This window comes from Periplaneta americana, chromosome 14 (assembly GCF_040183065.1).
Source record: "Periplaneta americana isolate PAMFEO1 chromosome 14, P.americana_PAMFEO1_priV1, whole genome shotgun sequence".
Taxonomy (NCBI): Eukaryota; Metazoa; Arthropoda; class Insecta; order Blattodea; family Blattidae; genus Periplaneta; species Periplaneta americana.
The window spans coordinates 51,502,834-51,525,433 of NC_091130.1; the positions used below are offsets into that span (position 1 = coordinate 51,502,834).

Genomic DNA, 22,600 nt, shown 5'->3' on the forward strand with positions numbered 1-22,600 from the left:
TATATTCGTTACAAATAACTCTAGGAAGACCCTTGATATATTTGAATATCCACATTGTTATTCAGTTATACTTTCATCACGAATCTAATTACTTTTACCTGAAGAAAGAAGTACAATTTTTAGAATGCGAAAGAATACGTATTGGAGAGATTGGCTGTACTGGTGACGAATATCACGCATAGGTGTTTCAAACAGCTGTGAATATAACAGCTGTGTGTCGAAGATTTGTATATGAATAAGATACATTTATTATATATTATATAAATAATTCCTCTATACCTAATGGAATCTGAAAATAAACACACAAAAAGGAAAGATGCAACTAAAGAAAGATCAAAACTGACGAAAACAAAATCACAAGAGAAAGAAGATGATATAAAAGATACGAAGAGGTAAAATTCTAATTTTTATTAGGTTAATCGTAATACATTACTGCTATACCTACCGGCATCATCTTTAGTGTAACAACCGTGCACTTTTCTCCATTTCTCGATAGAAATTAATGATATTTCCCCTGCATGATAATCCGTACCTCCTTACCGGCTAAACTGCACTAGGCCTATATGTCCTCCTATAATATGACGGTAATCATACCGAAGAACAGGCGTTCTCAACCTGGTGCCCGCGAGCACCATAGTGCTCTTTCAATGACATTTGGTGCTTTCGTAATGTCACTAAAAATGTGCTTGCGAGCACGAACGCTCCTGAGGTCCTTTTTTCAATTCAAACTTTGTTGGGATAACTTTCAGAACACGGATTCCTTCCTTTCCCTCTTACTTCAAAATTTCAACCTTGTGCATACAAAATAAATTATTGGCACTGAAAAGTGCCTTTTCGTAAGCATGATGATGCGCATTTGACAAACGCAGACATCTGCTATTTTTAGTATTTTAAGATATAATTGTCAGTGAGGAATCCGTATACTGAAATTTTCCCCAGATTTAGCCCCCCTTTCAATCCAGTGTGGACTTAATCAGAAAAATCAAGATTAATCAAGAGAATTATATGGCTGCCTTTGAGGAACCTGAACTGATAGATCTCCAGTCCTCCTTAGCGCTGAAATAGTACTGTATTTGTTATAAAAAGGGACATGAATAACTTCCGGGGAGCAGAAGAGACATTAAGTTCCAAATACTGCGAAGTGTTTCAAATGTCTATGTTCGGGACGACCTACCTATGCGAAGAACTTTCGCACTTATGAAATAACTTCAAGCACAAATAATCGCGATTAACTGATCATATGTGCACGACTGTTTACATGTAGCTATAAACGACTTATTCTTGGACATCACTAAAATTCTGAGTAACATTAAAGTTCAAGGATATTCCCCTTGTGAGTGTTTTAAAAATGTATTTATTTATGTATTTACTTATTTATTTATCTTAATTGTATATTCATATATTAATCCTATTCGATTTCATGGTGCTAGCTCATTTAGTGTTAATAAGTGGGCGGTGCTCATAATCTTAAGAAAGGTTGAGAACCCCTGCTGTAGAAATTATATTCATGTCCACTGAAGATGAAATTTACAACTATTTTTATAATCCAATTAAGAGTATTTTGGCAGAGATAATTTATATTTCCTTTCGTGAACTTGTGTACAAATAAACTGTTTATAATAAATACATTGCACAGGTGGCATGCTTACTGCAGCGCTACAGGTCTCAAGTAAGCCTCTCTTATGTGGTATATGGGGAGTGCATTGTTATGTAACGCATTCTGAACTTCACCATAAGAGTACTATTGAAATTGCCTGTAGGCTTACATTCCGTGGAGCTTACATTACATAGACCTAATTATGTTTGACAATTTTGTATCAAATAAAATTGGCGTATCAGCTTCGAGTATAAAATAAATTAATGTAATTGTCTAAAAAATGAGCGTAACCAGATGCCTTCTTTTTTATGCGCTTTCACCCGTGTTAAGTGTGCGTTTCTTTTTTTTTTTATTATTATATAATTAAGAGCTCTTTTACTGTAATTTAAATACGCCCTCAAATTTCAGAATACGGTTACCTTCCCCTCTTCCCCCCAAAAATTCCCTTTCGCACACAAATTAAATTATTCGCACTGAAAAGTGTCTTTTCGTAAACATGATGATGCGCATTCAACAAACACAGACAAATCTGTTCCTTTTAGTAGATATCTTAGGTAAATTGTTGGCAGTGAGGTAACCGCAAAGTGAAATTTTCCCCACATAAAATGCAGCTATCAACTGGTTCCCGTGTAACGCCAATTCCGTCGCTACTAGCGGTGTTTCGTACCAGAGAATCATAGCAGAACATTTGAATGACATTTGGGATTTTTAAACGACTGTTGGTTATTAAATGCTTTGTACAGTATATTTATAGGTAATGGATGCTATTTCCCAAGACCTATTACAATAAAATTAATGGTGTCATTCTTGTGGGAAAGAAACTGGCACTCTGCCCCATTATCTCCTAGCTTTCAGACTATTCTTGGTTAAATACCATAAACAAACCCATATTTCTTTCCTATCATATTTGGTACTTCACATATCATAAACAGAGCCTGAAAAAAGCACTCATCTGCTCGTCTGTGATGAGTGAAAAAAAATTCTGATCTCTTTATTGTGCTTCTGTAGTTCGACTATGCTGACTAGAAATTTTTGACTTACTGGTGAACCACCATAAAATTTTTAAAGCTCTGGCCATAATATTAAATATATTGGTAATGAGTGCTTTCAAAGTTGCTGAAATTCACGAAAAATATCTAATCCTGCTGTTATTCCCTTTAATCACATTCAAGTCACTTCTTCAGTAGGCCTACTGGTAATAGAAGAGTTTTCAATAGAGATGGGGTGTCACAGTGTGCTTTGCTTACGGATGATTTTGGCCGACAGATATTTATATTCATCGCTTTTCTACGAATTGATATATGAGTATCACGTCTTATCAAGAAGACTAATTAGTTCTGCGAGTATAAACATACACGCTCTGTGCTGCGTTATCACGATGTGTGAGTGCGTGTATTTGTCCAAGAATGTTTACGAATGATCGAGTGAATCATTCTTGATAGAATAGAGTGCATTGTAGCCTCGAGTATCAAAGAGTTGCCGAGGTTAACCTTTGAATGGGACGAAAATTAATTAGATCCCAATTATGTTGTCCTTCAAGTTAATCTCCTGACTTGCAGTTGTCTGGACTATGGAGCTATTACATATACGTACATCAGTCGCCATCACTATGAGTCACATATTGGTCAGAGATGGCGATTTCTTGGAGCTGTGATTTTGGAACTATAGTCACAGTCAGAACCAGCGACAAACCCGTCACAGTGATCAAATCACAGGTCTTGAAATCACACCCCACAACTAGTATTTAACATCTCATAAATATTAATGACTGAGCAATATCGCTTATGTCAGTGCTTTCATCCATAGTAATAGAACAAAGTTTAAACTGTTCACTACTCGATTGTAGCTGTGATGTTAGGCTTCCATCTGTGGATTCGATTCCAGTACTTAATTGTTTATCGTAACAAATTTACAATCTCAAAATCAATTATCTTGTCAGCACACAAAATATCACAAACACGAAGGAATTTCATTTTAGATGCTTAAAACATTTTTTGCTTCTTAACATCAGATGTCTTGCAAATCAAGCTTTCAGGTGTAACTCCCTGTAAAGTTAATTTGAATAATTTTGAGGGAGAAATTGTTCCGGGGCCGGGTATCGAACCCGGTTAAACGTACCAATGCTCTACCAACTGAGCTACCCGGGAACTCTACCCGGCACCAATCCAACTTTTCCCTCTACATCCACAGACCTCAAAGTGGGCTGACAACCGTCAAGCAACCAACATTGAGTGCACACTAACTCTGTGTGACTTAAATTGTGGTTTTCTGTTAACGAACAGTGATGTGTATTATGCAAATCAAGCTTTCAGGTGTAACTCCCTGTAAAGTTGATTTGAATAATTTGGATATAGAGGGAAAAGTTGAATCGGTGTCAGGTAGAGTTCCCGGGTAGCTCAGTTGGTAGAGTGTTGGTACGTTTAACCAAAGGTCCCGGGTTCGATACCCGGCCCCGGAATGATTTTTCCCTCAAAATTAATCAGATGTCTTATTTATCATAAAATATGATCGCTTCTTCCCCTACCCCCCACTATTCTTAAAACACAGAATAAAAGTAGGCCTATACTGTCACTAAAACGTGGATTGCCATCAAAATCTTGAAATGTGTTTTCTGCAGCATAGCAATAGGCTACTTTCTTTGAACAAAGTGCAATTAGGGAGTTTAAATAAACGTCAAGAAATCTTTTATAGCAGTGGTTAACAGCACTCAGATATTGGGAGGTAAGGCTTCCATTTTTACATACATTCGGCATTAATAGCAGTAGAGTTGACCTATGAAGGTGCTTAGGAAAATATTTGGGGCTAAGAGGGATGAAGTTACAGGAGAATGGAGAAAGTTACAAAACGCAGAACTGCACTCATTGTATTCTTCACCTGACGTAATTAGGAACATTAAATCCAGACGTTTGAGATGCGCAGGGCATGTAGCACGTATGGGCGAATCCAGAAATGCATATGGTGTTAGTTGGGAGGCCGGAGGGAAAAAGACCTTTGGGGAGGCCGAGACGTAGATGGGAGGATAATATTAAAATGGATTTGAGGGAAGTGGGATATGATGATAGAGAGTGGATTAATCTTGCACAGAATAGGAACCGATGGCAGGCTTATGTGAGGGCAGCAGGTTCCTTAAAAGCCATTTGTAAATAAGTAAGTAAGAGTTGACCTATGTCTCTGCATCTCTTACCCTCAAGGAAATATCCATAGTACTCATTTCTGTTAGAGGCTGAGTGCACCCCAGGGCCAGTGTGGTCGAAAATATTAATAATAATAGTAATTCTTTATTTATACTGGAAGAGTTAAGGCCATAGGGCCTTCTCTTACACTCTACCAGATCACAAAGTATACAATCAGTGAAAAATTGAACAAAAAGTTAAAGAACAGAATACTAACATATTACAAAAAAATAATGATAATAGCATAATAAATCGACACTAAACAACATGAAAATAATACCATAATAGGAAAAAAAAAAAGTAAAATACATTGAAATATATTAAAAGCAACTCATTTAGTACAAATGGTTAATATGAAAAACGTAAGGAAGAATATAACAAAATGGAATATAATAAAAGTTAAAAGTTAGATTAATGTAGAAAATAACTCCATCAGGAATCAAACTCACGATTTCCTGGCTTGCAGGCAATACCCTAACTGCAACCAGGATGCTAACATGTACCCCCTATATTATTATTATTATTATTATTATTATTACCACCACCACGACTACTACTACTGTGCGTGTGTATTTTAAAACCAGCTGTATGTTGTGTTTTTATTGCAGCAAGTATGGCCCTATGCCAACATTCCCTTACCAGCGAGTGTTTACCCGTGGCATCTTGATTTTGGGGGTCCTGACAGTAGTATACTTTGGCACGAAGAATGGCCGAGAAGTTGCACTTGCCAGGCAAAAAGAAGTAGTTCATCATCGAGCACAGGACATTAGTTGTTCGGAGGACTACAAGAATGAGCTCGAAACATTTTCTGGTTTGTTAATTTAATCCTATAGGCTATTTTAAAATGCTGTTTGCTTGCATGGTGATTTATCTGAATAGCTACTCAGGTATTGGTAGCAACTGTGAGATTCCTATATTTCAGTTCACTATAGAAATTCACAGATCTGGTCTAGTCTCCCTTGCTACTGCACATCTGATATATTTATATTTTTCTCAAAATTGTTATTGTAAATTAATTTTAAAGCATAAACCTAAAAGTAAAATAAATCTTGACACACCCAGGAAGCAATCAACACTGGTCAACAATGATTTTGTTAAATGTAAAATTTCTGCTGTTTCTTATGTAATTTCATCTGCTGATTCCAAAAATGAAGTCAGAATTTTCTACCACCCACCATATCGGTTTATTTTTATTGCTATAGGTATACAGTCCTTAACATACTAATGTAAAGAAAATATTTCATTTTATTGCTTTAACAATTGATCTATAACTTTAGATAATTTAATTGTTGCCTGTGAAGTCAGAATTCATAAAAACGAATTTTATTCCTCATTAGATTGTAAAAGTTAGTATTAACTCTCAGTTGAGTTGGAACTTACATGAAACAACAAGTTTCATAACCTATGTTTTATTTGCCTTAATTTTAATTACGGTAAAAATATCTTATAAACTGAAACATATCTCGAAATACTGTGTAAATCACATAAACAATTTTTGTTACATTTGTGGTTAGTTACCTTTGAAAGCACACAGGTGAATTTTTACTAGTTAAAAGAGCTTACGAGTGTTATTTTATTGAAAAATAGAGGAGAACAGGAACTGGGCCCCTGAAATCTATTGTGCTCCACATAATTCTATTGGCTGAAAGGATCCCGTCATATGCCTTTTCCGATTCCAATGATATGCCGGGAGCCTAAGGATCATTCAACAGACTGTTACTCGCACTTTCTAGGAACCACAGATCAGAAGATTACAGAGAACTTGTCAGCAAGCTGATTCAGAACTATAACATGATGGGGTCATGTCTCTCAAATTAACTTCTTGGATTCTCTATTTTTTCTTTCCTCAAAACCTTCGGGTAGTGAGCGATGAACGTGGGGAGTGTTTTCTTCAGGATTTTTCTGAAAAGGAAAGGTGCTACCAGGAAAAATGGAATTCAAATATTCTGTCAGACTACTGCTGGACACTCAAAAGAGATGTTTCTCAAGCCAAGTATAGTCTAAAATCTAGTTCATACACATTTTAGATAAGTAAACATGATTTTAGGTAAAATGTTACAAGGTATTAACACTAAAAGTTTGAATTACATTACATATAATTACTCAAAAACCTTGGGTGATAGAAAATTTTTGAAAACAGATTTGGAATCAGCACAAAAAATGCTATAAGAATCACCCATTCGTTATTTTTTAATACAAAAAATAGCTTATGTTTAATTTTGTTGACCAGTGCCAATTGCTGCAAATCAGAACAGAGTTCACTACCTTAACTACTTATAAGTGCAGATGATGATGATGATGATGATGATGATGATTCGGAAGAAGGGCCGCAGTTTTAATTGTGAACTGATTTGTGAATAATTATCACCTTATCAGTCCGTGGTAAGAATAAAAATGAGTATATAGTATATACTAGACTTTTTTTAATATATACTCTTGTTAGTAAGAATAAAAACATTTGAGTACCTACTCATTTTTGATTACATACTCATAACATGGAAGCATAGTAGAATATACTCAAGTGTCCATCTTGTACAGAATATATACTCATGCTTGATAAGAATAAAAGCTAGTATATTCTCATATTTATAAGTTCGTTCTCATGTTATTCTGAGTATGGTTTGTAGCAGGCTCAATTGTGAATATTTGTTGATTTGTGTTCAGCTTAAAGTTAAATAAAAAAAAGGCAGAATTTATGAACGATGTAGTGCCTCATGGAAAAATATAGAAAAGGACATGAACTTCAGAAGTCTTTAACGCTTCACAAAAGTGAATGTGAAAAAGGTTGAACATGTATTTGTTATACGTAAAAAACATAACCTATAAAATATGATGGCTATCAAATTATGAGGTTAGATTGTATTGTTAAATATAATTAACAATTACAGTTTATTTTGTAAAATTTGAATTGCAAAATGCAATTACTTGTACCTTTAAACTATATATATATAACTCTCCATAATAAAAAATAGAATTAGCATAACTGGAATTCTAGAAATGGATTGTAATCTCTATCCAACATCCTGTAATGTCGATTTCCCAGTACTATTTTCTTGTTTCCTGTTTTATTAACGTCACTTATCAGATTACTCTCTCTCTCATGTTTGTTTATTTATTTATTCATTTATTTACTTATTTAATTAATTTATTTATTTATTGATTCATTAATTCATTCATTTATTTATCCATTTATTTATTTATCCATTATCAAAATTTACAAAAAAAAAAGCAAAAAACAAACCCCTACAGCATGCGGATAGCATGCGAAAGTCTGTCAAAAAAACTGAGCATCATGGTGCAATGTGGTCAAAGAGGATAGGTAACACGAGTACATACTAACTTTTAAACGATCAAGAAGGCTGTAGAGATGAGTATATATTCACGTTAGGTAGAATGTCTTTATTCTTACGAATATGAATATGTTCTAGTGGTTATGAGTATATAATCACAGGAAGTGCTCATACTCATAAGTATAAACCTTGAGAAAGTACTTAAGCTTTATTCTTACTATCCAGTATCTTTCACAAGAGGATTTGACAGTAAGAACCTTATTTTCCTGTAGATTAAGAATTTGTTTTACGGTATAATAGAGCTGAAGATCTGAATTTAACTTTTGGCAGGATGTGTACCTCAACGCTGTGGTCGTGTAGTGTCAGATAAATTGGTGTCAGCAAGCGAGGCAGATGCATTGTTGGGAATCGCCAAAAGAGGCATGACTCTGGGTGGCTCACAAGGAGGAGCGACCATACTGGATTTGCACTCTGGTGCTCTCTCTCAGGGGAAGAATTTTGTGAACATCTACCACCTCCCCAGTGCTAAGGATGTGTTCAAGAAGACTGACTTCACATTTTACAAGTGAGCGAGCCTATTGACAGAGTGAGTGTTGATGTGGCGTCCTCTCTCCGCCTCATGGTAAGAAACAAGTCTCCCATCCCCATGTTCCTGCATCACGTTATCCTCAACATGAAACATCTAACATTTGTCCTTGTTTCGTTTGCTTTGGATGTTACACCTAAACAAAATTGAATGGAGTGGTAAGAAGTAGTTCTTTCCTGATTAATCCTCCTAACCTACAGTAATGGATCTAGAATGCTATGGGAAGTCGACATATTTTGCGAAAATCTATCTTGTAGACACTTCATTCATGGCATCAAACCATTGTGTTCTCGGTAAAGAGCCATAAAGAGATCTAGCTGGATCATTGCAGTGAGAATTTTTACTTCCTTCTTACATTCAAAAAGGTCTGTTAAAGACATCCAGACTTTATTTCAAGTAAAAAGTGTTGTAAAATTGGTAAGTTTCTTTCCCTCTAACTTGCTTTATTTCACTGTACAGTTTTTAGTGAACGTGGCCTTCACAATTCTTCGTCATTTCATCTTCTCAATATCATTCTCTAGTCTATCGATAGCGATGTGATTTTTTGGTGCCATCGATATATACAAAATGTGTTAAAAATTTAATTTTATGCATTGACAATGCAAATCCCCTAATGAAAGTTCAAAATTAAGTTAAATTCATACGCGAAATTGATATAAATTCACGAAATTACTTCATAAACAGGATATTTTCAACAAAAAAACAGGTTTTACAGAGAATTCGCATGAAAAGGGACTCCTTCTTTCAAATAAAACGTGAAAATTTTCATTATAAAATATGCATGAACATTTCTACATACAGTATTTAATCATTCAGCATTACATGCGTGTAACATCTAGCAATGATAGTTTAAGGGAGCAGTGCAAGTAAACAACGGTAATTTCTCTTTCCTGCAGCAGCTGTCTTTGTGAGATCAAGAAGGCAGTGCCATCACCCATTCATAGTAGAATGAAATAGAATTATGAATTTAATTAATGATACAAACAATTTTCTGCTAGTTTCAAAGGGCTTGTTTCAATGATAATTTTAAAACATGTTATTTTATTATTTTTAAGTTTCTTTAGGCTGCGAAATTGCTCGTTTTTTATGAAATATTCACCGCAATTAAACCATTTTAATCACCGAAATCAGGGTAAAATAATCACCATAAAATCACACCCCTATCTATCGAACAATCATAGTTTTAGATCTAGATTCATTTTCCGGGCTGAGAGGCCGTGGTCTATTGGTTGGTTTTATACCAGACGTTTCGTCTGCAACTGCGGCAGACATCTTCAGTGGAGTGGTATCCGAGGTCGCAAGACTCTTCTCGACGTACCTGAGGCAACTGATCACTCCACTGAAGATGTCTGCCGCAGTTGCAGACGAAACGTCTGGTATAAAACCAACCAATAGACCATGGCCTCTCAGCCCGGAAAATGAATCTAGATCTATAGACTCCGGCCGTGAAAGCCTACACTGCAAGATTAATCTTAGTTTTGGTCTTTCATGTTTAAATTCTCAATTTTTCCTTGTAAAAAAAGAATCGAAACATATGAAATGATATTTTTTAGGACTCTGTCATGGTTACATTAAGAGACAAATTTAAAAGCAGAAAATAAAATTTGACAAGTACAGTTAAAGGTATTGAAACTTATCAAAATAAATGGTAGATACATACTGGAAGAATGAATGTTCCCCATACATTTGCCGTGGCAAATATATCAACACAAAGACTGGACATAAGATATTAAAAAAAAAAAAATGACAAGAATTTATTAGTAAGGCATGTTAATTTGGGCTGTATCTCAAATTTATTTTACACTCTTATTAGCTAAAAAAATTACATATGTGTGATACATTGGTATGTTTGTGTAAGTGTGTATGAAAGATTTTAATGTTCAATTTATGAAAATTAGATGAACAACTTTCTTTTAATAGAAAGTAATTAAGTATAGCGAAGATGAAAAAATTAAGGTAACGCGCAAATTTATTGCCATTTTCCTGTATTCCTGTATATCGAGGCTTCATGCCAGAAAGGTGTACCGACAAAACTGCAAGTTTACAGTAGAACTGTATAAAGATGGATTGAGTTTTCCTTTCCTTGTCTACTCAACAAGGTATTTTCTTTGTTTCTCGTGTCCATTGTAATTCTCAAACATTTGTTTTCAAATAAAAATGGGTTTCATTACAAATATGTCAATAGCGTAGAATATTATGTTGATATGTCCTTCTGGCATGATGTACTCAATATTATACATACAGTCTTGATGACTTAAAAAATCTTACAAATGTAATATGAAGACAGTCAGCACAATATTTCAAACTGGAGAATAAAAAAGAACTTCAAAACTATGAACTTCGCTTCATCTTCAGTAGCAGATTGTGACATTTGATCATGAAGAGGCTCAGTTATGAAAGCCACAATACTAAATAGAAACACTGGAATTTTATAATATCAAATAATGTATAGTGAGAACATGTGTTTTCCTTTATTATTTGAAGTAACATTCCATTCATATCTGCCAAGTGAACTAAAAACCTCACTTCCAAAGAAATCAATAGATAGTTCATATCTATTAAATAACTCAACTTGTGGATGCGGTATTACAAGTGGACACTTGTAACAGTCGCTGAGTATGCTCTAGTATTACCAACACATATTAGAGGTATGTACGGGCTTGGATTGAAATTCACTTATGCTTGTCGAATTTGGGCCTTAAAGAAACGAATTTTTTTTACGAATCATAAATTGAATTAAAAATAATACGAAGATTTTAATGCATGCACGATTAGATGTTCATCTGGTACCCATCCAGAACAGTAGACTACCGGTATCGTAAGTTATTGTTTAGTTCGACTTCAACGAAATATCGTAACAGCATTTGTTTCATCTCTACTCTGTCTTAGACACAGAGCACTGTATATTTATTTTACCTGGGAGATTGGGAGATTACTTTTTCTCATGCTTCTACTGGAGTGATTTCTCTCACAGCTGTTCCTGACTTCTGTGAACTTTGACCTCTGCTTTATCGGCTAGTCTTCAGGTTTTGGGTCGGGCTTGGGTTGATAATTATAAACTAATCTCGAGTTTCGGTTCTGGTTCAGCTCAGACCAGGCTGGGCCAGGCCTAAGAATTTTCGGCCCGTGCAGACTTCTAACACATAGAGTGCAATTCAGGCAAGCAAAAATTGAACAAGCATATTTAATTATTTCCATAACCACTTCAACACCCCAACCCTCCCTTAAATAGTCATCATTGTTCGTTCTATCTGTAGATTTGAAAAGAAGATTATCTTTAACAGAGACTTTATATTTAAAATTATGGGTCTCAGTATTATTTAGCCATTGCCAGCTGTCGTCAGAAAACTTAGTGCAAGTGATTTGTAGAAATATTTTATGAGAGCTTCTGTTAATGTGTACTCGGCCTGGTTGGTGCAGTTGGTATAGCGGTGGCCTTCTATGCCCAAGGTTGCGGGTTCGATCCCGGGCCAGATCAATGGCATTTAAGTGTGCTTAAATGCGACAGGCTCATGTCAGTAGAAAATTTTAAATTATGGTTTATTTAACAACGCTCGCAACTGCAGAGGTTATATCAGCATCGCCCGTGTGCCGGAATTTTGTTCTGCAGAAGTTCTTTTACATGTCAGTAAATCTACTGACATGAGCCTGTTGCCGGGATCGAACTCGCAACCTCGAGCACAGAAGGCCAGCATTATACCGACTTCGCTACCGAGATGTCAGTAGATTTACTGGCATGTAAAAGAAATTCTGTGGAACAAAATTCTGGCACACCGGCGATGCTGATATAACCTTGGTAGTTGCGAGCGTCATTAAATAAACCATAACATATTTCTGTTCATGTTGGCATAGTGAGTTTATGTTCTTGTTATTTTGCGACGTCGAAATAAAGTGTAAATCTGAAACGATTGTGTAACTTATTGTTTTGTCTGTGTGTTTATTGAGAAATAGTTATGATGTTGCATTGATGTGTGCCAGGGTAGTGAAAACGAAGATCCAGAATGCTGTTGCCCATCATTTTGGAGTGCAGCCTCACAGATTACACCTGACACATCCTACGTTTTTCTCTCGCCTTAATGCAGCCCCAGCACTAACCGTGCATGATGAATACTGGCACCCTCATGTTGATAAGGTTAATTCCATTTTAATAACTATTCATTACCAAGCTTCTTCGTACTGACTCAGATAAATTAGAAGACATTTCTGTTTTCTGAATTAGTGAAGAACTACTTGGAGCTCTCTTTTCCTTCTTCTTGTGATGTCAGTTTCTCCTTCCATCCTTCTCTCACTCAAACTTGCACTTATACAGAGCTTTATTTATAAACTTTGTCTGCTCATGTGATGTTTTTACATCTCGGCTGCAGCTGGCAGTGCCCGTACTTCAACTCTGCTTCCAAAAATTTGTATAAAATCTTACCTTATAAAAAGATGCTGGAAATGTCGCCCTCTTTAGGCTAAACAGACATATCGGGAAAATACATTCGGATTGATATGATTAAGTTCGCTATCTGTGATGTTTCTGATTTCATTTCTGACGTTTTTCCTTTAGTTTTTCCAATATCTGAGGATTCGTTTTGTAAACTTCGTGATTTTGTTGGTATACATTCAAAATCTGCGCCAATTTAGTTTAGTTTTTCCTCTGTTAAATCTCGTCTAATTTTTTCTCTGTTAAAACTGTTTTGCTCCCCCCCCCCCCCCCCCGCCTTTTTTTGACTGAACCAGTAGCTTCAAATTTTTTGGATGATTTCGCGAACTGCAGTTCTGGAAGGAGGAAATTGATCAGGCAATGCCTAATAAATTTCGCATGTGCACAATCAGCTCATATTTCATATTTAAAACAACGTTTACACACAGAAAAATGTGTTGCTCTAGAGTCAACCACTTAATATAGAAAAGGCAGGAAGGAATATGGGATTGACCATTAATCAATCGAAAACTAAATACATGGCTTGTGGAAAGGCAAACCTCAAGAATATGCCATCCTCAAAAACAATAGGCAGTTATGACTTCGAGAGAGTGGATGAATTTAAATACCTGGGATTAACAGTTACTCATTCTAATGATATTTCATATGAAATAAAGCAGAGGTTAATGGCTGCCAATAGAGCTTACTTCGCCTTAAGAAAATTACTTTGTTCAAGAATTTTATCTCGTACCACAACACTTATAAGACCTGTACTAGCATATGCTGCCAAGACGTGGTCCCTAACAAAAAAGGATGCTGGAAATTTGGATGCCTTTGAGAGGAAGATACTCCATAAAATAATTGGCCCAGTATTCGAGAGAGGAAGATGGCAGAGGCAATATAATAATGAGTTGTATTCCATCTATAAAGATCCGCCTATTAGAAGAATAGTAAAAGCAGCAAGATTAGGGTGGGCTGGGCATGTGGCACGGATGAGTGACGTAGAAAATTCTAAAAGGATATTAAATGGAAATCCTGGGGGCCAAAGAAACCGTGGACGACCAAGAATAAGATGGTTGGATGGAGTTGAAGAAGACATACGTAAGCTGGGATATAGGAATTGGAAAGCAATTTCGCAGGATCGAAACAACTGGCGGGAAATCGTGGAAGAGGCCAAGGTTCACAATGAACTGTAGCGCGAAGAAAGAAGAAGAAGAAGAGTCAACCACTTAACACCTTCGCAAACAAATGTATACTGCTGTCGGGAACAAGCTCAGGCATGAATCGTCAGGCAAAAGGAGAGGAAGTGACGTAGAAGAAGAATAGTAAAAGCAGCAAGATTAAGGTGGGCTGGGCATGTGGCACGGATGAGTGACGTAGAAAATTCTAAAAGGATATTAAATGGAAATCCTGGGGGCCAAAGAAGCCGTGGACGACCAAGAATAAGATGGTTAGATGGAGTTGAGGAAGACATATGTAAGATGGGATATAGGAATTGGAAAGCAATTTCGCAAGATCGAGACAACTGGCAGAAAATCGTGGAAGAGGCCAAGGTTCACAATGAGCTGCAGCACCAAGAAAGAAGAAGAAGAAGAGTCAACCACTTAACATCTTCGCAAACAAATGTATACTGCTGTCGGGAACAAACTCAGGCATGAATCGTCAGGCAAAAGGAGAGGAAGTGGAGTTAAAGTACGAGGGTATCTGGCTGTGGCACACTTAGTAGCCGAGACATAAAACACAGCATTAGCAGACAAAATGTATAAATAAAGCCCTGTAAATATAATTATGTCTGAAATAACTAACAGATTAAATGGAGGTCAGCTATCTGATTTGGGGGAACAAAATTTTCTGTGTGTTTTCTTCAGTTTGAAATAAACTTTATGTTTAAATAAATTTCGTTAATTTCAGGAAACTTATGAGTCATTCCATTATACTTCTCTACTTTACCTCGCGGATTATGGACGTGACTTCCAAGGTGGAAGATTTGTCTTTATTGATGGTGATAACACTAATAGGACTGTGGAACCAAGGAAAGGTATGTTTTAAAAGTTCTCTTTTCATTGAAGTATTATAATACAGTGAAACCTCTCCTTACAGACACCCCTAAGATACGGACACTCCTCATATACAGACAGATTTTTATGTCCCAACTGAAATAATATAGAAATAATGATAAATATAACTCTCGTTTACGGACACTCTCAGACACGGACACGGACAATTGTTTCACAGTCATAAAGCTTGCTTTACCTCCTGACTGCAGACAGAACTTGGATTTCAAGACCTAATGTGTTACAAAAATGGAAAATTAATTTTGAGAACTCTACAGAAATTTCTTAACATGAAAGAAGACAATAAGGGTCTTGTAGGCTACCACTAGCCCAGCCGGCTACCCCTTCTTAGCTGGAAGCGAGTGGATAAACAAGTCACAAAATTTAACCTGTCTGATGGGTCCAACGTTTCCGCGATCGTGAAATTGTATTCAACACATGATAGAGTTAGTAGGATTTTTTTCTTCACTTCAATCAGTTGTACTGTTTCGAGAGGCATGGCACCTGAACATAAAGGTTAAGTTGAAAATTGTAAATTATAATACTGCTTAACTGTAAACCTAGAATAAAATTGCATGGCACAGTACTGTATTTTCCTTTTTCAGTCTTATCTACTGTAGTTCAAAGTTGCAAAGAATTTACTATAGTATACTATATTTAGAATTAAACTACAGTAATACATTTCATTTAAAACGTGAAAGGATACAAAATGCATATTACAAATTTACTGTGAGATTGGGGAGCCTCCCTCCCAATAAAGGACACCTCCCAGATGCGGACAGATTGTTATGTCCCTTCGATGTCCGTAAATGAGAGGTTTCACTGTAGTTATAATGTTATACAATATTATACTGTTGGGTTTTAATTAATAACAACTTTGTTGCTTAATTTTATTAACATAATAAAATAATAGGTTCCAGAGAACTGAATTATGTAGTGGTGTAATGCAGTCATATCAGATTGGAGCATTATGCTGAGTCATTTGATAGATAAGAAAACACCTAAGCAGAAACTTCAGTGGGCATGACAATAGGGAAGAAAAGCGAAGTCATCCACATTATAGACATGGACGAATGAAAACAAATTGACATCCATCTTCAAACATTTTCCAGGCGCTAGTACTGATGACAACTTAATAACATTCGCACTTTTAACAACTTCCCTACTCTGAAAGATAGCACTCTAATGCATGTATATATTTTTTTTTATTTTAGTAGGTTATTTTACGACGCTTTATCAACAGCTTTGGTTATTTAGCGTCTCAGTGAGATGAAGGTGATAATGCTGGTGAAATGAGTCCAGGGTCCAACAATGTAAGTTACCCAGCATTTGTTCATATTGGGTTGAGTGAAAACCCCAGAAAAAACCTCAACCAGGTAACTTGTCCTGACCAGGAATCAAACCCGGGCCACCTGGTTTCGCGGCTAAACGTGCTAACCGTTACTCCACAGGCGTTGACTGCATGTATGTTAATATTACCAAAATACACATGAGCAAAGTATTACGTCAGTTGGAATAGACGTTGTAACATCAACAATGAACATAGCAAAAGTTTGTTTCCTCCATCAAAGTCTTCCATAAAAGTGTATGGTTTCAGCAAGTGCCACAACTGACTCTGAAACTGTCCGATAACTCTGATGCAATAAACAGAATATCAATGTGATATTGTCAAACCAAAGTATTGTGTATTTATGTATTTGTATGTGAATTAAGAATAATTGAGTTTTTAAATGACTTTCTGCTAAATTTGTTATATTTTGTAATGCAACTTAAACTAAAAGAAACAGAGCACTAGTAGTAGTAGGATATGAGTAGTAGTAGCAGTAGAAGTGGTGATAGTGGTGGTAGTAGTAGTAGTAGTAGTAGTAGTAGTAGTAGTAGTAGTAGTAGTAGTTGTAGAAGTGGTGATAGTGGTAGTAGTAGTATCAGTAGAAGTGGTGATAGTGGTAGTAGTAATAGCAGTAGAAGTGGTGATAGTGGTAGTAGTAGTAGTAGTAGTAGTAGTAGTAGTAGTAGTAGTAGTAGTAGTAGCAGTAGAATTGGTGGTGGTACAGTAAAATCCCTCATATCTGGCACCCAAATAACCGGCAATACCAAAACAACAGCACTTTTGGCTAGGCCAAAAAAAAGAGTAGTCATTCCCTCATATCCGGCACCCAAATAACCGGCAATACCAAAACAACGGCACTTTTGGCTAGGCCAAAAAAAAAAAGTAGTCATTCCCTCATATCCGGCACCCAAATAAACGGCAATACCAAAACAATGGCACTTTTGGCTACGCCAAAAAAATAAAAAAAAAATAAATAAATAAAAAATAAAAAAAAAAAAAAAGTAGTCATTCATTCGAAAGGAAAGAGTCAGCCAAAGATGTACGTGGTTTTCGTGGATTGCACATGCTGCATATTGTGTTTACTCGTTACATTGTTCACGTGTGAAAATATAGACAGAAAACCCCATTATGTCCTTGGAATAGATTGGGTACCATTGGTAAGCTATCACTTGGGCCTTGCAAAAATGTGCAGAGACGATATCTTTAAATTTATCATTTGGCTTGCCCGTTTCAAAGGGTCGAAGTGGTGTTGGATGAGCCTAAATAGGAAAGTATGAAATTCTCTGCTCCTACAGCGCATAAAAGTTTCATTCGAGTGATAGTATCATGGCTATTACCACTAAGAGCTGCTGTTGCACAATGGATTCCCCAAATGTTCTTATGCTCAAATCATCGAGCACTACTTCATAGTTGCAACGTTGGCTACACTGCTCTTCATGTCACATGACCACCATTTAAAATTGTCATAAGGTTACGAAAACATTTAGTATTTTATACGCTATTATGCATTACAATAATTGGGAAAATTTCGGAACACGGATTATATGCTACACTTTGCATCATCGTGCTACCATCATGCTGAAATCTCACTGTGATATTAAAATCTCGTGGTGTCAAGCAAGATGGCGCATGTGTTGTGTGGAGCGAGATGAGGTGTGAGAACGCGAGAGAGGTAGCTTGATGCAAGGTAGGTGTGGTGGGGGCAGAGGGGAAGGGTGGCATCCGTGTTTTGAAATTTATCCCAATAATTTTGAACTGATGAATGTACATTACCGTATTCAGTACTAAAATAAACATACATATTTCAAAACTTTATTTTTAAAAATATCTCTATGAAAATTACTACATTTCAACATGGAAAAAAAAGTTTGTGCAATACAGCATGTCTTTATATAACCTATAAACGTATTTTTCCAATTATCTGACAAAATCAGTTATCCGGCACTGGCTTTGTCCCACAATTGCTGGATACGAGGAATTCTACTGTAGTAGTAGTAGTAATAGTAGTAGTAGTAGTAGTAGTAGTAGTAGTAGTAAAAATTATGATGGTGGTAGTATTAGTATTAGTAGTAGTAGTAGTAGTAGTAGTAGTAGTAGTAGTAGTAGTTGTTTTCTAATGCCAGGCATTTGACAATGAAGTCATTTGACCTCTTGCACTCCAATATTTTTCAAAGATATTATCATGTCCAGCCACTGAAGCACAGATTTTGAGATGTTCTGAATCCATTTCTTGGTTTGAGTTGCACAATGGACAGTTAGGGGACTGATATATTCCAATTCTATGCAGGTGTTTGGCCAAACAATCATGGCCTGTTGCCAATCTAAATGCAGCTACAGACGATTTTCGTGGTAAATCGGGAATTAACTGTGGATTTTGATGCAGAGAGTTCCATTTTTTCCCTTGGGATTGTGTTATCAAATTTTGTTTGTTGAAGTCTAAGTATGTAGATTTAATAAATCTTTTCACAGAGTAATACTTAGATTTAGTAACAGGTCTGTAAGTAGCAGTGCTGCCCTTCTTTGCTAAAGCATCCGCATTCTCATTTCCCAGGATTCCACAATGGGATGGTATCCATTGAATACAATTCTTTTATTGAGTGATATTAATTGAGAGAGCATTTTAGTTATTTCTGCTGTTTGAGATGAAGGTGTGTGTTTAGAGACTATTGATAGAATAGCTGCTTTGGAGTCTGACAATATAACTGCATTCCTAAATTTATTGATGTGGCATAGAAGATTCCTGAGACTTTCCCTTATTGCAATGATTTCACCATCAAAACTTGTTGTTCCATATCCAAGAGATCTATAAAGTGAGAAGAGACAGCACGTAACACCTGCACCGGCACCTTGTTCTCTGGAGATCAAGGATCCATCGGTGTATAAATTAAGCCAGTTTTGTGGAGGGTACCTAATATTAATTGTCTCTGAAGACAATTGTTTCAGTATTTCAGTGTTTACTTCTGATTTCAGTATTTCTTCTGTTAAATTTAGATTATGTTCTATATTTAATAGAGTTAAAGGGTTTGGTTTAATTTGTAAGTTTTCTTTTAAATTCGGGATATTGATTTTCTGTTTTAATTCTTGAACAATGGATATGAAACTTTTTTGAGTTTTCAATCTACAGAGAGGACTGTATGAATGCCAATTGTTTCCTAGTAATCTGATAAGTTTTTCATATTGAATCAGTGCTTTTTCTTCTATTGTCATCTTGATGCTGTTAATGTTAGTGAGGAATCTCATAGAATCTATTGGAGTTGTTTTGATTCCACCAGTAATGAGTCTGAGAGCTTGGTTTTGAACATATTCTATGTCGTTTATGAAAGGTGAAGTAATCAAAATTTCTCCGCAGTATGTCAGCACTGGCTGTATAAACATTTTGTATGTAGTGTTCAAAGTATTCCTAGAGCATCCCCATTTCTTTCCTGCTAGTCTTTTTAGAAGGGAGAATCTTTTACGAGCTTTTTTAGAAATGTATTTCAAATGGTTGCTCCATGTTAACTTACTATCGAAAATAACTCCAAGATATTTGGATTCATAAGTCCTAGGAAGGTGTTGGCCATTGTATTGGATATTGAATTCTCTTTCTTTTTTACAGAGTGAAAATATTTGGTAGTTACCTTTGCTTAAATTGAGTGTCATCAAATTTGATGTATTCCATTCATGTAGTTGATTTAGATGTAGATTTTGATGTAGTAGTAGTAGTAGTAGTAGTAGTAGTAGTAGACGTGGTGATAGTAGTATAAGTAGTAGTAATAGTAGAAATGATGGTGATGACAGCAGTAGTAGTAATAGTAGTAGTTGAAGTGGTGATGGCAGTAGTAGCAGTGGTGATAGTGGATGTGGTGGTGGTCATGGAAGTAGCAGTGATGATAGTGGATGTGGTAATAGCAGTAGTAATTTATTGAATAATTTGGGGACAGTTTTCAAATTCTGAGATTTAATTTGAGTCTAGTACTATGTAACACTGAAATTTTTCTGTTTTACAACTTTTTGACAGGGCGAGTATCAATGTTCACATCTGGCTCGGAGAACCTGCACTACGTGGAAAGAGTGACAGCAGGAACGCGATATGCCCTGACTGTATCATTTACATGTGATCAGAAGTATGCCATAGATGATCCAACACTTCCACCTGCTCCATTACGGGAACAGAAACAATAGCTAATAAGATTTAGTTCCTAACTGGGAAATTATAACTTAAAACAAATGAGCGTAAACATAAAAAGTGACCAGCTCAAAATAACATCAAGTTGATAGTTAACAGATGTTTTATTACTGTTGAACTGTCATATTGTTAAACGAAAAAGACTAATTATAAATAAAAGATCCTGGTGGTGTAATATTTTGTCTTCAGAAAACTATAATGCTGAAATATGTTTAAAATTCATGTCAACCTCAAGATTTAATACATTATTTGTAGTATGCTGCAGCTTAATTCTGTGATATGTTATCAGTTTTATCTTAAGTATTGTATAATTTGTACAAAGTTATATATGTTTGCACTACAAAATCAACACTGCAATTCAATAAATTTTTACAAGGCAACGAAAAATTATTCGCCTTAATATATCTGTTTCTCTAAATTATTGTTCATGTGTTGAATACCAGTACCTGAAATTGTAATTTTAATATGAGGGCTTTATAATTTTCCAATCTACATGTTTTATTATAATGGAATAAATTTTTACCTTACCAGGATTTTTTTGTTTTATAAAGACAGTTCTATAAAGTTAACAATACACATGAATAGTAACTGATGCACCGACTTCTACAATTCTCATCCAGTTTGGTTAAAATTATGTTCTAAGCATCAACCATGAAGTGTATGTAAGTGTGTACTGACGTGAAAGCGTTTTATGTTGCACCATGTCAAAGAGAACATGAATCAAATGTTTTGTAATATTATAAATGGTTCCAACAAAATTGGTCACTAATCTTTATTTAAGGAGTTAGGTACAGCTTACAGCAGTAAAATTTTGGAAATATTCGACGTTTTTTTCCTCCATTACTGTACCTTGTACAATGAAAATTGGTATGTGCTATATGAAAAAAAATATTTTCAAATTCAAAACGGTGGCAGTTCACTATGCAGTGATGAAGCGTTTCCCTCATAACTCATAAACTTGTTAACTTTTTCATGTTCTCTCTCTTTTATTTTATTGCTGAAACTCATGTTTACAATATCATGCTCTTTCAACTACATTCCTTAATAAAATAATATATATATTTTTTTATTTTTTGTTAGAAGAAAATACTGATATTTGACCTTTATTTTTTATCAGACAATCTATCAAAGGTAGAGAAATGATTTTGCATCATATTGTAGATATGACATGCATAAATACACACAAACAATTTAATCACAGAATGTTGGATAGGTTTTGAGTTATGAGGGAAACGCTTCATCACTGCACAGTGAACTGCCACCATTTTTAATTTGGGGGGGGGGGAACTAACTATTTTTAATTGTAAAAATATTTTTATCGTATAGCAGAACGACAGTGTTTTACACATACTAATCTCCATTATTGTACAAGATACAATAATAGAGGGAAAAAATGTTGAATATTTCGAAAATTTTACTGCTGTAAGCTGTACCTAACCCCTTAAATGATAGCCACAAATAATTATTATGCTTGAGTTGTGTTTATTTCCCAATGATAGAAAGAGTAAACTATTAAGAAGCAATGGTGATAGTGACCAGTTTGACAGTGTTTATTGCTCCAAATGTTTCATCTGACCATCAAGAGATTGAATATCATATCAAGAAAGTTTTTCACACATTATTAACCTCTGGCGCAAAGTGGTCATCTTCATACTGTACATTGATTATGCTATTCCTGGGGAAGAGCCTTTCATTGTTCTTTAATTAGGGATGGTCCCTGATGTTTCGTTTTAACAGCACTAGTATAGGGTTACCAGATGGAATATCTGGAACAGAGGACATCTGAGTCTGAAAACTAGGACACCAAGATCAAATAATAAAAATTGTAATATTGTATAATAAAACTATTTAATATTATTGACATACCGTTCACGTATAATAATAGTTATAAAACATTCTGTGGCAACAATAAGAATAATATACAGTAGATTTAATATTTAATTGTTGCTGTACTTTTCTGACTTGCCTGTTATTTCAATTAATTTTGCATTTCTTTGAAG

General features: G+C 35.4%; 2 protein-coding genes across 2 annotated transcripts in view; one reads left to right on the forward strand and one right to left on the reverse strand.

Moving 5' to 3' along the window:
• Nucleotides 1–467, reverse strand: part of COX6B (Cytochrome c oxidase subunit 6B) — a 28,361-nt gene extending 27,894 nt beyond the window's left edge. Inside the window, exon 1 of the mRNA XM_069845240.1 lies at nt 446–467. Coding sequence (XP_069701341.1) covers nt 446–454 — 9 coding nt within the window. The 5' untranslated portion in view covers nt 455–467. The remainder of the gene's footprint in view (nt 1–445) is intronic.
• Nucleotides 12–21,665, forward strand: LOC138713274 (2-oxoglutarate and iron-dependent oxygenase domain-containing protein 3-like). The gene is made up of 6 exons (XM_069845239.1): nt 12–392; nt 5,379–5,581; nt 8,391–8,625; nt 12,625–12,778; nt 14,963–15,089; nt 20,433–21,665. Exons 1-6 carry the CDS (start codon nt 283–285, stop codon nt 20,594–20,596), a joined length of 993 nt encoding a protein of 330 aa, XP_069701340.1. The 5' UTR covers nt 12–282; the 3' UTR covers nt 20,597–21,665.
• The last annotated feature ends 935 nt before the right edge of the window (nt 21,666–22,600 follow it).

Bases quoted from the DNA above. Each gene is read 5' to 3' on its own strand.
- LOC138713274 (XM_069845239.1), top strand. From the start codon at position 283: ATGGAATCTGAAAATAAACACACAAAAAGGAAAGATGCAACTAAAGAA. The intron at 393-5,378 runs GTAAAATTCTAA...TTTTTATTGCAG, and splicing joins GATATAAAAGATACGAAGAG to CAAGTATGGCCCTATGCCAA. The intron at 8,626-12,624 runs GTGAGCGAGCCT...GATGTGTGCCAG, and splicing joins ACTGACTTCACATTTTACAA to GGTAGTGAAAACGAAGATCC.